This window comes from Cupressus sempervirens, chromosome 7 (assembly GCF_028749045.1).
Source record: "Cupressus sempervirens isolate cs-2001-9-10 chromosome 7, ASM2874904v1, whole genome shotgun sequence".
NCBI classification, from domain to species: Eukaryota; Viridiplantae; Streptophyta; class Pinopsida; order Cupressales; family Cupressaceae; genus Cupressus; species Cupressus sempervirens.
In genome coordinates this window covers 767325728-767341266 of record NC_143124.1, presented here as the reverse complement: position 1 = coordinate 767341266, position 15539 = coordinate 767325728, and the positions used below count along the sequence as shown (strand labels likewise).

The window sequence follows — 15539 nt, the reverse complement described above, 5'->3', positions numbered from 1 at the left end:
ATTGGGACCTGTTGTTGGTTATAGATGGAAGCATTCCTCTAATTGGCCTCCTGGAGGTACAGACATGGATCATCAGGAGCTTTCTCAAATTCTGGCCTCTAGAGAGTGTTCCTCTTTGCTTGGTCCAGATGTATTGGCTTGGGGCGGTACCTTGTCTGGTAAATATCATGTCTCTACTGGGTATCAGGAGATAACTAGACAATTATTTGGGGATGCTGAGGTCCCTTGGTGGAAGCAAGTCTGGAATAAAGTTTCTTGGTCCAAGTGCAATTTTTTCATGTGGCTAGTGGCTCACAACCGTTGTCTTACCTGGGATAATCTTTGTAAACGTGGATTTCAGGGCCCCTCTTATTGTGTTTTGTGTGGTAATGGAGAGGAGTCTGTCTCCCATCTATTCTTCCATTTCTCCTATTCTGCTCAGATGTGGCACCTTTGGTGGAGCACTTGGGGTTGCTCTTGTTAGCATGCTTCCTCTTTGCCTGAGTTCTGGGCTCACTTGGGTAGTGCTCCCTCAAAGTCTTCTTCTCTCCATGCTGCTTGGATTGCTGGCCCATCTTTCATGCTTTGGCATATCTGGTTGGAGAGGAATCGTCACATATTCCAAGATGTTCGGCTTGGTGTTTTGCATCTTTGGTGGAAAATATCACATTCTCTCCAGGAAACTATTCTTGTGAAGTGTGAGCTTGATGGGGGTATGGATCCGGTTGATCTTGCTATCTGTAATCGCCTCAATTTTCATCTGCAGGATGGGGTTGTGGTTCATAGGTTTCCTTCTATGTCTAGGCAGCTTCACCATCAGAGGAAGGGTCGGGTTAACCGGGATGGGCACTGGACTCCTCCTCCTTGTGGAGTTCTGAAAATTAACACTGATGGTTCTTCTCGTGGGAATCCTGGTCCGGCTGGTATTGGCGGAGTGGCTCGTTGTAGTTCTGAGAATGTTAAAATTTTCTTCTCAATTCATAAGGGTGATTATACTAACAATCTCATGGAAGCTCAAGCTATTTTATATGCTGTGGAATAGTGTTGCTTGTGGGGATGGAGTAAGATTATTTGTGAGTCTGATTCCCAGGTGGTGGTGAACATGCTTTCTTCACAAGAGCTTGAGGATGTTAGTTGGCAGCTGGCCACTGTTGTTAAGCAAATTCTTTTCTTCTCTTCCTCTTTTCAGTTCATTAGGTTCAAGTATATTCTGTGAGAATGGAATAGACCTGCTGATTGTTTAGCCAAATGGGCTTCTAGTCATGATCCGGGTTGGAATATTAGGGATAGGGGGCAACTGTCCTTTGAGATGGTGCAAGAATTTGATGATCTTGTTGCTCAGGATCGAGCTCCTTGTTGAGCTCTCCTTGTTGTATTCCTTTCTGTCTTAATAAATTTTTACCCCTCTTTTTGCAAAAAAAGAAAATATGCAAAGTGATACATTCTTTTCTTTGATTTTATATAAAGGATCTTCTTTGAACTATTTATCATTACTGTAGTATCTCTCCTACAATATTTAGTTCATTTTGTACATGCATTTGTTGAGGATGTTAGCCTCATAGTAAATTGAAGCAAACTATATAAGTAAATATGGTTTATGATAACCTTCATAATAGGCTAAATTGTGATTGTGTGTGTGTGTGTGTAATATCATCAACTTTATCCTTTCCCTTAATATCGATTATTCCATTATATATATCGGTGGAAATCTAGTCAAATATTGTGTTTCAATTTTTGTTATGCCAAAAATAATATATATTATGCATTGTTTCATATGTTATGCCGATCCTTATTATCATCGAGAAGTTCAGGCATGACTACGTAGAGTCATAACTCTACGTGGCATAAGCCACATAGGGTCATGAGACTACGTAGGCATGCCTCGCCACATTCATACTCAATCAGAAGGTTGGGGAAATCATCAATCAAAATAGCAATGAATTATCCCAATCTTCAGAATCATAAAAGGAATATATTTAGAATAGTTCATAGAACATAGGCATAAGAATATTTGATACAGTTTTCTTATCATATACATATATAACTCCATACGTTATCACAGTAGTTCCTACAAGAAGAAAACTAAAATCATAGCAAACTTATAATGCATCAATAATTATTTATAAATTTAGTCTCCACCAATTTGATTTAATACACTTTACATGGTATTAGAGCCTAGTTGGTAGAGAGATTAATAATCTAAATTCTTTAAATAAAAGGTGACATCATGACAAACAATGTCAGAGTTGAGGATAGACTTGAAGGAGCAACAAAATTATTCTCATGGAAATTTTGAATTATTACAATCCTTGAGGAATTGGGATTGGAATCCTTCATTGAATCGGACATTTCAATACCTAAAGATGAGGCAGAAAAAGCCACTTGGAAAAGGTGAAATAACAAAGCTAGGAAGATCATTGTGGATTCAATAAAAGATCATATTCTTCCTCCCATTTCAAACCTCAAGAAAACATTTGAAGTATTTAAAACAATTAAGGATGTACATTTGAGATAAACAACTCAAGTAGATTGTTACATTAAAAAATCAATTCATGAATATAAAAATGAATAAAGGAGAGTCAATCGCATCCTACTTTGGAAGAATCTCTAAAATAAAAAATCAACTATCCTCTATTGTAAAAAAAGTAGAAGATCAATCAGAATGGAAGATTAGATACCACAACAATGTCTCTATCTGCAACTTCAACCGCTTTGTCCACCTAGGTGACTAGTTCTGCTATTGCACCGGCCTCAATATGGTTCTCTTCCTTGGGCTTGGATGGAGCTAGGTTTGGCTCAGTGTCTCTTGTTTCTGCTTCTGCTACTCCTAACTCCATCCTCCATAGTGTTTCCCTAGATGGGATTCAAACTTAGTCCTCTCTCACCCTTTCCTTTAGGGCTTGTTTGGGTGGCTCCTCTGCGGCTACTCTAGCTAGGACGACTATTGCTTTCTGTAGTGTTGTTGCAGGTAGATCTTCCATCTCTTACGTTGATGTAGTAGCTTATGAGGCCAGCATTGGTGGTGGCTTTGGTGGTCAGGCTATGCATTCGGGGCCCCGTGATGTTGTGCTTGTCGCTGTATGTAACCCAATTATGCTTGATTTAGGGTTCGATATTGCTAATGAGATCTCCACTTATGTGGATGACCTCTTCCATAGCTGCTATTTTTTGTTTTAAGGGTTTCTAACCCTCTTTTTCAAATTTTCATGCTTGGATCACCCATTCTTGGGAGCCCCTCATTCCAGAAATAGCCCAGATTTACCCTGTGGCAAGGGATTTTTTCATTGTGAAATTTTCTACTACTAAAGATAGAAATTCCATTCTATGTCATGGTTTCTCATGGGGAGAGAAGTTCCCCTTGATGGCTAAAGCTTGGTATAAATATTTTGACCCGTCGTTAGAATCCTTTAATAAAATCTCACTATGGGTTAGACTGTCAAATCTCCCCCTTCGCCTATCGCTAGATTTAGTCCTAGAGGCAGTGGGGAAGGCCCTCGAGGACTTCTTGTTGGTTGATATTGCATATTCCAATGTGTTTCAAAGAACATATTCTCACATTCTTATGGAGATTGATGTCTTCAAAGGACTCCTTGAAAAGATTAAGCTGGTCTCCCCTCTTGGCTCCTGGAGCTTCTTGATTATGAGGGTATCCCCTTCTGATGCAGGAAATGCCACAAGACCAACCACCTTGTTGCCCAATGCTCCTCTAATAAATCTAGACTGAAGAAGTCACCTACTTGGGGGAAAGGGATTTTGGATGATCACTACATGGTTCAAAAGGCTCCCTCTGTTGGGAATAGTGGCTTGTCTTAGGAAACTTTGGTGGCAGATTCAATGGTTGTTGATGGTACGAATGTTGCCCCAATGGTGGAAACCTCTTCTGTTCTCCCTCCGAATTTTGTCACTGGTGTTTCAACTATAGCCCCTCTTGTGGCTCTGTCTTTGGATGTTGTTGTACCTTCTTCTGATGCAATCTATATTTCTCCCTAGGTCGCGAGGGTTTTGGGGGCTAGTTGTGATGTTGATGACTTTGCGTGGCAGAAGATTGTTGGTTTGGTGGAGGATAGTTGGACAATAGTAAAAGAAATTTAAAAGGTCAAACCCACCAATCCAACTTTTGATATGGCATTACAATCTCAAAAGAAGGGAGCGAAAGGGAAATCTTGAGTCCCTATCCTGTTTTGGCTCTCCTGCATTTTGTAGCCTGATGTACTTTGTAGTTTGACATGGTTATGGACTTATTATCTATTTCTTTTTTAACCATGGGGATTTAGGTGCCCAGTCAAAACCTATTTTTGTGGCAGTGGAATGCTATGTTATCTATGTTGCCACCATGGTCACCTAGTTCTTTGGCAACCTATTCCACCTATGGGTTGTAGTACTGTTTGGGTTGGGATTCATTTAAATATTTTTTGTTTTGTAAAAGGGTTTCAGGCTCCCTTCAAAACCTATTTTCCTTAATCAAAAACAAAGTAGAAGATCAAGAATTATCCATAATACCACTCAAAGGATTACCTATACCTTGGGAAGCATTCATCCAATTCGTTAGTAGACCATCGATACTAGTTTTTGATCAACTCAAAAATGATTACACCTCAAAAGAATCAAGACTAATTTCTAGAGGGATCATTTCAAATCAAGAGGGAGAAAATCAAGCTCTTTTCTCAGTCTCCAATAACAAAGTGAAGAAGATAAATTTTCAAGGAAAGAAATATGATCAACGAATAGGAAACAAAAATCACAAAAGAAATGACTTCTCCAAAGTTCAATGTTATAAGTGCGAGAAATTCAGACATACCTTCAAAAATATTCTAGCATCCTTAGCCAAAACAAAAAGGGAAGAAGATCTATTATTCGACTCATCTCTGTCAAGTGAGATGAAATTGGAGATTATACATTTAGAAGTTATACCATTGGAGATAAATCCACCTATCCAATAAAAGGAATTGGGACCTACACTATACAACTAAAAATTGGGATTACTCTAAAATTAAAGGATGTTCTATTTGTACCTAGCATAAAAATAAATCTAGTATCCATCTATGGACTTGCTAATGAAGGATATCAAGTCACCTTCAATAGAGACAGAGTATTAACTGGCCTAAAAACTCGAACCTCAAAAATGATATCACCATAGGGTCTAGAGATGGAACTCTATATAAACTATGTATCATCCAAGAGCAAGCCCTAAATCATGAAGTAAAAAACCCTAATGAAATATGGCATAGAAGGCTCAAACATATTGGTTCCAGTACACTACCAAATGTAAGGAAAATCACCAATGGAACACCTAATTTAAATTCAAATCATATAGAAATTTGTAAAGGATATGCTCTAGGAAAGAATATAAAAAGACATTTTTCTCCTAGTGAACACGAGTCTAAATCAGTTCTAGAACTAGTCCACACTGATTTATGTGGACCTATGCCAACACTTTCTCTAGGAGGGTACTCATACTACATAATCTTTATTGATAATTTTTCTAGGAAAACCTAGATTTATTGTCTAAGGTAAAAGAATCAAATGGCATTCTTTCAAAATTTAAAGAGTTTAACAAAATTGTGGAAAATCTGACAATGTGGGTGAATACACCTCTAAAAATTTTAAATACTTCTACACATCTGTTGGGATTAAGAGGGAGTATATTGTACCTTGTAATCCTCAACAAAATGGAGTAGCAAAAAGAAACAAATAGAAGGATCATTGAAGTAACAAAAGTCATGCTTCATAATCAAAATTTATACTTCTCATCCTAGGCGAAGGCCATTAATACTGATGTATATATTCAAAATAGATGCCCTCATTCAATCCTAGAAAACATAACTCCTAAAGAAGTATTGATAGGAGTTAAACCAAACCTAAGTCATGTTAGAATATTTGGCTGCCCTGTTTATATTCACATACCTAAAGAAAAGAGAACCAAGTGAGAACCATTAGGAAAGAAAGGAATATTTGTTGGGTACAATGAGAACTCCAAAGGGTATAGAGTCTATGTACCTGGGAAAAGATCATTTGAAATCAGCAGAGATGTCAAATTTTAAGAAAATGTTGCCTTAAAACTATCCACTAGTACAAAAGATGGGCCCATCACAGAATTAGATGAAAATTATCTACAAAGTGAAATTTAGAGGGAGAAAATATTAGAAGAGAATGAAATTACTTGATGCATAAAATAGAGACATCTTTAATATCAAGAAAAGGCCATTATGGGAAAGGAAAATGATTGAAGAAAATAATGTTGAGCTAGATGAAATTTCAAGGGAAAGCAAGAAAACCAAGAACAAAACTTGTTACACTGCACTAGTAATTGAGCTTGCTAAATCTGAACCATCAATTATTGAAGAAGCCCTAACTTGTCAAGCTTGGAGAGATTTTATGGTTGAAGAATATCAAACCATATTACAAAATAATGTTTGGGATATGGCACCTAGGCCAAAAGATAAATTAGTTGTTTCATCAATGTGGCTATACAAAATCACTATGCTTCATATGGCAGTATTGAAAAACATAGATCGAGATTTTTTTCTTGAGGTTTTCCTTAGAAGGCAGGTATTGATTATGACAAAAATTTTGCTCCAGTTGCTCGATACACTTTGGTAAGAAAAATTATTGCAAATGCAGCATCCAAAGGATGGAAGATACATCAAATGGATGTCAAGACTTCATTCCTAAATGGTGTCATTAATGAAGAAGTATATATTGAACAACTTGAAGGCTTTGTCATAAAATATAAAAATCTATATGTATGAAAACTCAATAAATCTCTTTATGGCCTCAAACAAGCACCTCAAGCTTGGTATGAAAGGATAGATAGCTACCCCACCAAACTAGGATACTCAAAGAATGGAGTTGATCCTAACATATACTTCAAAATTTCTAATGATGACATGTTAATACTTGTTTTATATGTTGATGGTCTATTGATAACAGGTGAAGATAACTTAATTGAAAAATGCAAATAAGATCTTATAGTTGAATTTGAAATGAAGGATCTAGGCCTACTACACTATTATTTGGGTCTAGAAGTATGTCAAAAGAAAGATTATATTTTTCTAAATCAAGGGAAGTACACTCAGGACATATTGTCTAGATTTGGAATGATGGACAACAAACCTCTAGCAACTCCGATGGAAAAAAATATATACAAACCAAAAGAAGAAGTTGTGGATTTAGAGTCTATTGACCTAATGCAGGAGCATCCTAGGTTTCCATTTATCCTATACTTTTACTCATTATGATAGTGTTGACCGAGTTCTTTCAAACCTTGTCAATCTCTTCAATATGAATCAAGTTGTCCTTTGGTGATCGAGTTTCATTTGTATGAACTGAGTTGTTCCTATGGTGACCAAGTTCCTCAAGTGTGAACCAGGTTTTTATTGTGTTGATGGAGCATTTCTTCATTCTACCAAGTGAAGCTATGTTGTTGATGCTCAGGTCCTTCTTTGACTGAGTTGTCTATGTTTTGGTCCTTAGTTGGAGATGACTCTTGTATTTAATTAAGATCATGAATTTAATGATAGGATCTTTTCTACGAATGAGTATTGACCATTTTGAGGCTGGCCTTTCTTTGATGTAATGTTCTAGAATCTTCTATAAGCCATTTTGACAAGTATAAGTAGAGGTATTTGGTTTATTTTTAAGGTAGAACTTAGAGAATGGGGAGCTAGAGCAGATGTTAAGATTTTGAAGCTATATATAGAACTTAGTGATATATATTTTGTATCTGGTCATAACCTAGAAGGCCTTACAACTCGGCATGTATGCTAAAAATTTGATGAATCAATAAATAAATAAAATTCTCTCTCCCCTTGGTGTTGTTTTATATATTTTTCTTCCATTGTGTTTACTTGGTGAGGTGGTTGGACAGTTGGGTGTGCTTTTGGCCCTAGTTGTTCATCACTCCTTGTGTCGGGTGGTATCAAAGCTAAGGTTCATCCTTGTGGAGATTGGATCCTATAGAACACTAAGTGAATTTGGATGTAGGGTTGGAAGATCTAAGGATTTGACCTATAACTTGCAAAGGGTTATGATCTTGCAGAAACCTGATTATAAAGATGGTTTGGGGTAGAGAAAATGTTGAAAATGCCATATTGGATACAATGAGACAAATTGTATCCAAATTAGATGTTGTGGAGACATTCTAGATGAGAGGAGAACATCTTAATGATGTAAGTGATGATGAACCTATAGCACCAAATCCTAATCCAAAACCTGAAAAAAGATCAAGATGACGAGAGTTTGTTGAGAGTATTGTCTAGGGCACATTCAAAGCCTATTGTAGAAGTTGTTCCTTATGATAGAAAATTGGATACCAATGTTGTGTTAGATTGGATCTCTAATATGGAGAATTTATTTGAGTTTTAAAACACTCTTGACAATAGGAAGGTGAAAATTGGAGTTACTAGTTGAAAGGTCATGCCTCACTATGGTGGGAGCATTTACAAACTGATAGACAAGGGAGAGAAAAGGAGAAGATCAGGACTTGGCTGAAAATGGTGAACAAGGTGAAGAACAAGTTCCTTCCTACTGATTACCAAGTTAGCTTGTCGATAAAAATGAAAAATTTGAAACAAAGGGACATGATTGTGAAGGAGTATATTGAGGAATTATATAGATTAGACATCGGATCTAGACATGTGGATGATGATTTTCTAAAAATTGCAAGGTATCTAAATGAATTGAGATCTGGAATTCAAGATGAAATAAGTTTTGTGAAATTGGAAAGTGTGGAAGAAGCGTACCAATATGCCTTGAAGGTTGAGGAGATCTTGACAAAGAAGCATGAACAAAGACAAAGAGGTAGAGGTGGAAGATTCCAAAGAGGCAAAGGTAGATCTTATGGAGAAGGTGGTAGATCTAACAATATTGTATAAGATAAGGGAAAATCTAACTGGAAAATTGATGACAAAGGCAAGACCAAGTGGAAAGGTAATAATTCTTATTGAGGAGGTCCTAGTTCTTACTAAGGAACAGATAACTCTTATTCTAGAGGTGGTTTTCATGGTAATTGTTTTAGATGTAGCAAAGAAGGGCATAGATCATTTGAGTATAGATCCTCTAATAATGAACAAGGTAACAGAAATGTTGTTATTCAAGAAAACTTTAAGGGTTCACCGAATGGACCTCAGGTTGGAGAAAATCTAATGGTGAGAAGAACTTTATGTAATAAGGGAAGTGATGAGGAACCTATTCTAAGGAGAATTCTTTTAAAGATCAAATGTAAGATGGCTGAAAAATGTTGCAAGGTGATCATTGACAATGGAAGTTCAATAAATTTGGCATCAAAAGAATTGGTTATAAAGTTGTAGTTGCAAAGGCTAAAGCATCCTAAACCTTATCATGTTTCATGGATCAAAGATTATCATTAGATATTGGTAAGTGAACAATGCATTGTGAAGTTCAAGATTGGACATTATTTTGATGAAGTTCTATGTGATATTATGCCTATGGATTGTTGTCATATTTTTCTGGGTAGACCTTTGCAATATGATAGATATGATATACATGATGGAAGATTGAATTAATATACTCTTTGGATGAATGGGAGGAAATAAATATCGTTTCCTTTGATTGAAATTCCAAATGAGGTTAATTGTACTACTGTGAGAATTTGCATGGTTAATGGAAAGAAATTTGAAAAAGAAGTGAAGAAGAGTCAAGTTTTTTTTTCCATAATTCCTAGGAGACCGAGTTGTGCTAGTTATAATTGAGTGATAGATAGTGGAAATTGAGTGGAAGACCCTAGTGGTAACTGAGTAACAGATAGTGGAAACCGAGTGCCAACAAAAACTGGTAGTATTGATTGAGTGCTAGTGCAAATTGAAAAATTGTTGAATGTGTATAAAGATATTGTTGTAGAAGATATACCTGATGGTTTATCACCAATAAGGAGTATAATTTGTTGTATGGACCTAATTTCTGGAGCTAGTTTACCAAATAAAGCATCATACAAATTGACACCTATAGAGAATGAAGAACTTAATAAACAAGTGCATGAGCTATTGCAAAAAGGTTTGGTAAGAGAAAGTGTGAGTCCATGTGTTGTACCCATAGTATTAGTACCTAAGAAGAATAGAGAATGGAGAATGTGTACTAATTCCAGAGCTATTAACAAAATCATAGTGAAATATAGATTTCCTATGCCGAGGATGGATGATATAATGGATTGTTTGAGTGGAGCAAAGTATCTTTACCAAGATTGATTTGAATAGTGGTTATCATCATATCAAAATCAGAGAAGGTGATGACTTGAAGACTTCTTTCAAGAAAAAAGATGGTTTGTATGAATGGTTGGTAATGACTTTTGGTTTGACTAATGCACCTAGTACTTTCATGAGGTTGATGAATGAATTTCACAAGAGATTTTTGGGTAAGTTTGTGATTGTTTATTATGATATTCTAATATTTAGTAAGACTGAGGAAGAAATCTTGAGCATGTTAGGAAAATATTGTAGAGATTGAAAGAGGAAAATTTGATGATTAACTTGAAAAAGTGTTCCTTTATGCAAGAGGAGATTGAGTATTTTGGATTTTTTATTTTAGTTGAGGTTTGAGAATGGATCCTAAGAAGGTTAAAGTAATTTTGGAATGGCCTACACCTGAGAATGTGGGTGAGGTAAGATCATTTCATGATCTGGCTAGTTTTTACAAGAAGTTTATCAAGAATTTCAATTCTATTTGTAATGGTTTGACTGAGACAATGAGAGCAGATGAAAAGGGTTTCAAGTGGACACATGGAGCGAATAAGAGTTTTGTGACTTTGAAACAAAAGGTTGTTGAGTTACTTGTATTGGCTTTGCCTGATTTCAATGAGGTATTTCAAGTTGAATGTGATGCAAGTGGCATTGCAATAGGAGTTGTATTGAGTCAAGAAGGTAAACATGTTGCTTTCTTTAGTGAAATGTTGAATGATGCTAAAAGGAACTATTATGTATATGATCAAGAGTTTTATGCTATTATTCAAGCTTTGAAGAAGTGGAGACATTATTTGATTTCTAAGGAGTTTGTGTTGTATATTGATCTTAAAGCTTTACAGTACTTAGGAAGTCAACATAAATTGAATCAAAGACATGTGAAGTGGGTTGAGTACTTGCAGAGTTTCACATTTGAGATTAAGCATAAAAGTGGAGTTACTAACCAAGTTGCAGATGCATTGAGCAGAAAATGTTTTTTATTGACCGAGATGAAGGTTGAAGTTCTTGGTTTTGATGAAATGAAAGAGTTGTATGATACTGACCCTCACTTTTTTGAGGCATGGAGAGAGCGTAGAGCACCAAATCTATCAAATCACATGAGAAATTATGATGAGTATTTCATTCAAGAAGGTATGTTGTTCAAAGAAAATTATTTGTGTATACCAAGAAGTGTTATGAGAGTTAATTTGATTAAGGAAAAACATTATGGTGGATTGGTTGGACATTTTAGAATTGATAAGACATTGAGTCTCCTGAAGGATAAATATTATTGGCCACAAATGTATAAGGATGTTCAAAATTTTGTAAGGATTTGTGGAGTTTGTCAAGTTGTAAAAGAATTAAGTCAAAATACTAGTTTGTATACACATGTTTCTGTTCTTGAGAAACCTTGGAGTGACATCAGTATGGATTTTGGTTCTTGGATTACCTAAGACAGTAAAGGGGTATGATTCCATATTTGTTGTTGAGGATATATTTTCTATGATGTCACATTTTGTACCATGTAAGAAGACATCATATGCTGAGCATGTTGCTAAAATTTTCTTCAAAGAGATTGTTAGATTGAATGGATTGCCAAGAAGTATTATTTCTGATAGAGACAGTAAATTTGTTGGTTATTTTTGAAGAAATTTGTGGAAGAAGATGGACAGTGAGTTGAAGTTTAGTTTTACATTCCATCCACAAACAGATGGAAAAACAAAGGATGTGAATAGAAGCTTGGGTAATTTGTTGAGATGTTTAGTTGGATATAGACCAAGTAATTGGGAGCTAGTATTGGCACATGTTGAATTTGCCTATAATAATAATGTGAATAGGAGTACAAGGAAAACACCTTTTGAGATTGTTACTTGAATGTGGCCTAGAGGAATATTAGATTTGAGGGATGTTGTTGGTGAAGAAAAGAGAAGTGTTGTATGGGAAGAATTTTTTGATTTTATGGAGTCTTTGAATAAGGAAGTGAAGTTGAGGTTGGAACAAAGTAATCAGAAGTATGAAACTGTTGATAAGTCTAAAAGACATCATTTTTTTTGAATTTGGTGATGAGGTGATGGTTCATTTGAAGAAAAGTAGATTTCTTGTTGGAACATACAGTAAGTTGAAGATGAGGAAGTTTGGACCTTGTAACATATTGAGGAATTTTGACAATGGAAATGCTTATGAAGTTGAGTTACCTAATGACATGGATATATCTCTTATATTTAATATTACTAATTTGCATAAGTATCATGAGTAAGATGATGAACTTGTTGTATCAGATGATTATCCTAAGAAGCAGATTGAAGAGGTTGAACAAGTATTAGATTAGAGAGTTGGTAAGAGCACAAGAGGAAAATAATACTATGAGTATTTGGTGAAATGGAAGAGTAGACCAATTGAAGATGCTACATGGATTTCTCAATCGAAGTTAGATTTAGCTCAGGTTATGACACTTGCATGATTTAGGAGAATCATTTCTTCAACCTTGGTTGTCTAATGCAGGAGCATCTTGGGTTGCCTTTTATCCTACACTTTTGTTCACTCTGATAGTCTTGACCAAGTTCTTTCAGACCTTGATGAGCTCTTCAGTATGAACTGAGTTGTCCTTTGGTGACCGAGTTTCATTAGTATGAACCAAGTTGTTCCTATGGTGATCGTGTTCCATCAAGTGTGAACTAAGTTGTTCTTGTGTTGACTGAGCATTTCTTCATTCACCGAGTGAACCTATGTTGTTGATGCTCGGGTCCTTCTTTGACCGAGTTGTCTATATTTTGGTCCTTAATTGGAGTTGGCTCTTGTATTTAATTTAGATCATGAAAGTAATGCTAGGATCTTTTCTAGGGATGAGTCTTGACCATTTTGAGGTCAACCTTTCTTTGATGTAATGTTCTAGAATCTTCTGTAAGTCATTTTCTCAAGTATAAGTAGAGGTATTTGTTTTAGTTTAAGGTAGAACTTAGAGGACGAGGAGCTACTAAAAATGTTGAGAGTTTAAAGCTGAATTTAGAACTTAGTGATATATATTTTGTATTTGGTTGTAATCCAAAAGGCCTTACAACTGGGCATGTATGTTAAACATTTGATGAATCAATAAAAAGTATTTGTTCTCTCTCCCCTTGTTGTTTTCTATGTTTTTCTTCCATTATGCTTACTGAGTGAGGTGGTTGGATAGTTGGGTGTGTCTTTGGCCCTAGTTTTTCATTTCTCCTTGCATCATGACTCCACTCTCTATATATAGATCATTGGATCACTTATGTATCTAATAAATAATATGTTGGGTGATGCGACGCGCTCCCCTGCCCACAGGTGGTTAATTATGTGGTGTTCCATGTTCACTAACAGTCATGGTTTTTGGTGCAACGGAAAATGGGCCCTACAATTGGTATCAGAGCCTAGTTTTGGCTTGGTCATGGGTTCAAATCTCCCCGGTGCCTTCCCGACCCGTGTAAGCACCTGGTATGCTCGTCGAGGGGGAGATTGTTGGGTGATGCGACGCGCTCCCTTGCCCATAGGTGGTTAATTATGTGGTGTTCCATGTTCACTAACAGTCATGGTTTTTGGTGCAACGGCAAATGGGCCCTACATAATAGACTTGATATATGCTATGATACTAGTGTTTTAAGTCATTTCATGTGTGAACCAAAGAAGATTCATTTATTGGCTACTAAACATATATTGAGATATCTTCGTGGCATTATTTGTCTTGGTTTGAAATTAAAAAAATGTTGAGATTAAACTTGAAGGATATATTGATTATGATTGGGATGGTTGTTCCATAAACCACAAGAGTATTATATGGTGTTGCTTCAATCTTGGATCAGCAATGATATCCTAATTCAATAGAAAACAAACTATAGCTGCCTTGAGTTCCACCAAAGCTGAATATGTGGTAGCCTCCATGGGAGCTTGTGAAGCAGTATGGATGAGAAAGTTATTATTTGGACTCTTTGGAAAGCAACTAAGACCCACAATGATTCTTTGTGATAACCAAAGCTGCATCAAACTTTCTGCAAATATTGTCTTCCACAATCGATCAAAACACATCAAGACTCCTTACCATTACATAAGAGACATGGTTGACAGAGTTTTTATTAAGTTGATTTACATCAACACCAATGAGAAAAATGTAGACATTTTCACCAAGCCTCTTGCAAAGATGAAAATAGAGTACTTCAAAGGTAAACTTGGTATGACAAATTTTTAAATACATTTGTAAAGTTTTATATATATATATATATATATATATATATATATATGAATGAATAACCAAAAATTAGGTGTTTGCAAACTTGTGTTATGAAAGGTGATGATCTTTCATATGTGTAAGGTCACTATTGTAAGGTGGAAACCTCATCAATAGTTGATATATCTCCTAACACCAAATGTGTTGGAGCAAAGTGTTATCATGGTTCTTTGAGCCAAATTTTGGTAGACACCTTGATAACCATCATGGTTCTTTGAGTTGGATTTTTTCAAACACCATAACTTAATATACCACATTTAAAGTGGTGTTTACTCTTGCATTACATCTACTTCAATTCCCTTCTTTCTAAAGAGGGAGTGTTGAGGATGTTAGCCTTGTAGTAAATTGAAGCAAACTATATAAGTAAATACAGTCTATGATAACCTTCATAATAGGCTAAATTATGATTGTATATCTATTTATACAAACACACACGCACACACACACACACATATGTGTGTGTGTGTATAAATGTACACACACACACACACACACACACACACACACACACACACATATATATATTTATATATTTATATAATCATCAACTTTATCATTTGTCTTAATACTGATTATTCTATTATATATTTTGGTGGAAATATGAACGAATATTGTGTTTTGATTTGTGTTATGCCAAACACAATATATACTATGCATTGTTTCATATGTTATGTCAATCCTTATTACCGTTGGGTAGTTTAGGCATGACTACGTAGAGTCATGACTCTACATGGCATAAGCCACGTAGGGTCATGACCCTATGTAGGCATGTCTCCCCACATTCATACTTATACTCAATCAGAAGGTTTGGGAAATCATCAATCAAAATGGAAATGAATTATCTCAATCTTTAGAATCATAAAAGGAATATATTCAAAATATTTTGTTGAACATAGGCATAAGAATATTTGATATAGTTTTATTTTCATATACATATATAACTCCATACATTATCACAATAGTTCCTACATGAAGAAAACTAAAATCATATCAGACTTATATTGCATTAGTAATTATTTATAAATTCAGTCTCTACCAATTCAATCTATTAAACTTTACAATATTTATCATCTTGTTAAATCATTTCATCATTTCTTATTGTTATCATTTGTAACATTGTAGAGGTTCTAGTATCAATATTATAT

The 15539-nt window shown here is 35.4% G+C and overlaps 1 protein-coding gene across 1 annotated transcript in view; it reads left to right on the top strand.

Moving 5' to 3' along the window:
• LOC149549559 (uncharacterized) overlaps positions 1-15539 on the top strand; it is a 33615-nt gene that overhangs the window by 8001 nt on the left and 10075 nt on the right. Inside the window, exon 5 of the mRNA XM_089794336.1 lies at positions 2937-3057. Within this exon, the coding sequence (XP_089650462.1) occupies positions 2937-3057 (121 nt within the window). The remainder of the gene's footprint in view (positions 1-2936; positions 3058-15539) is intronic.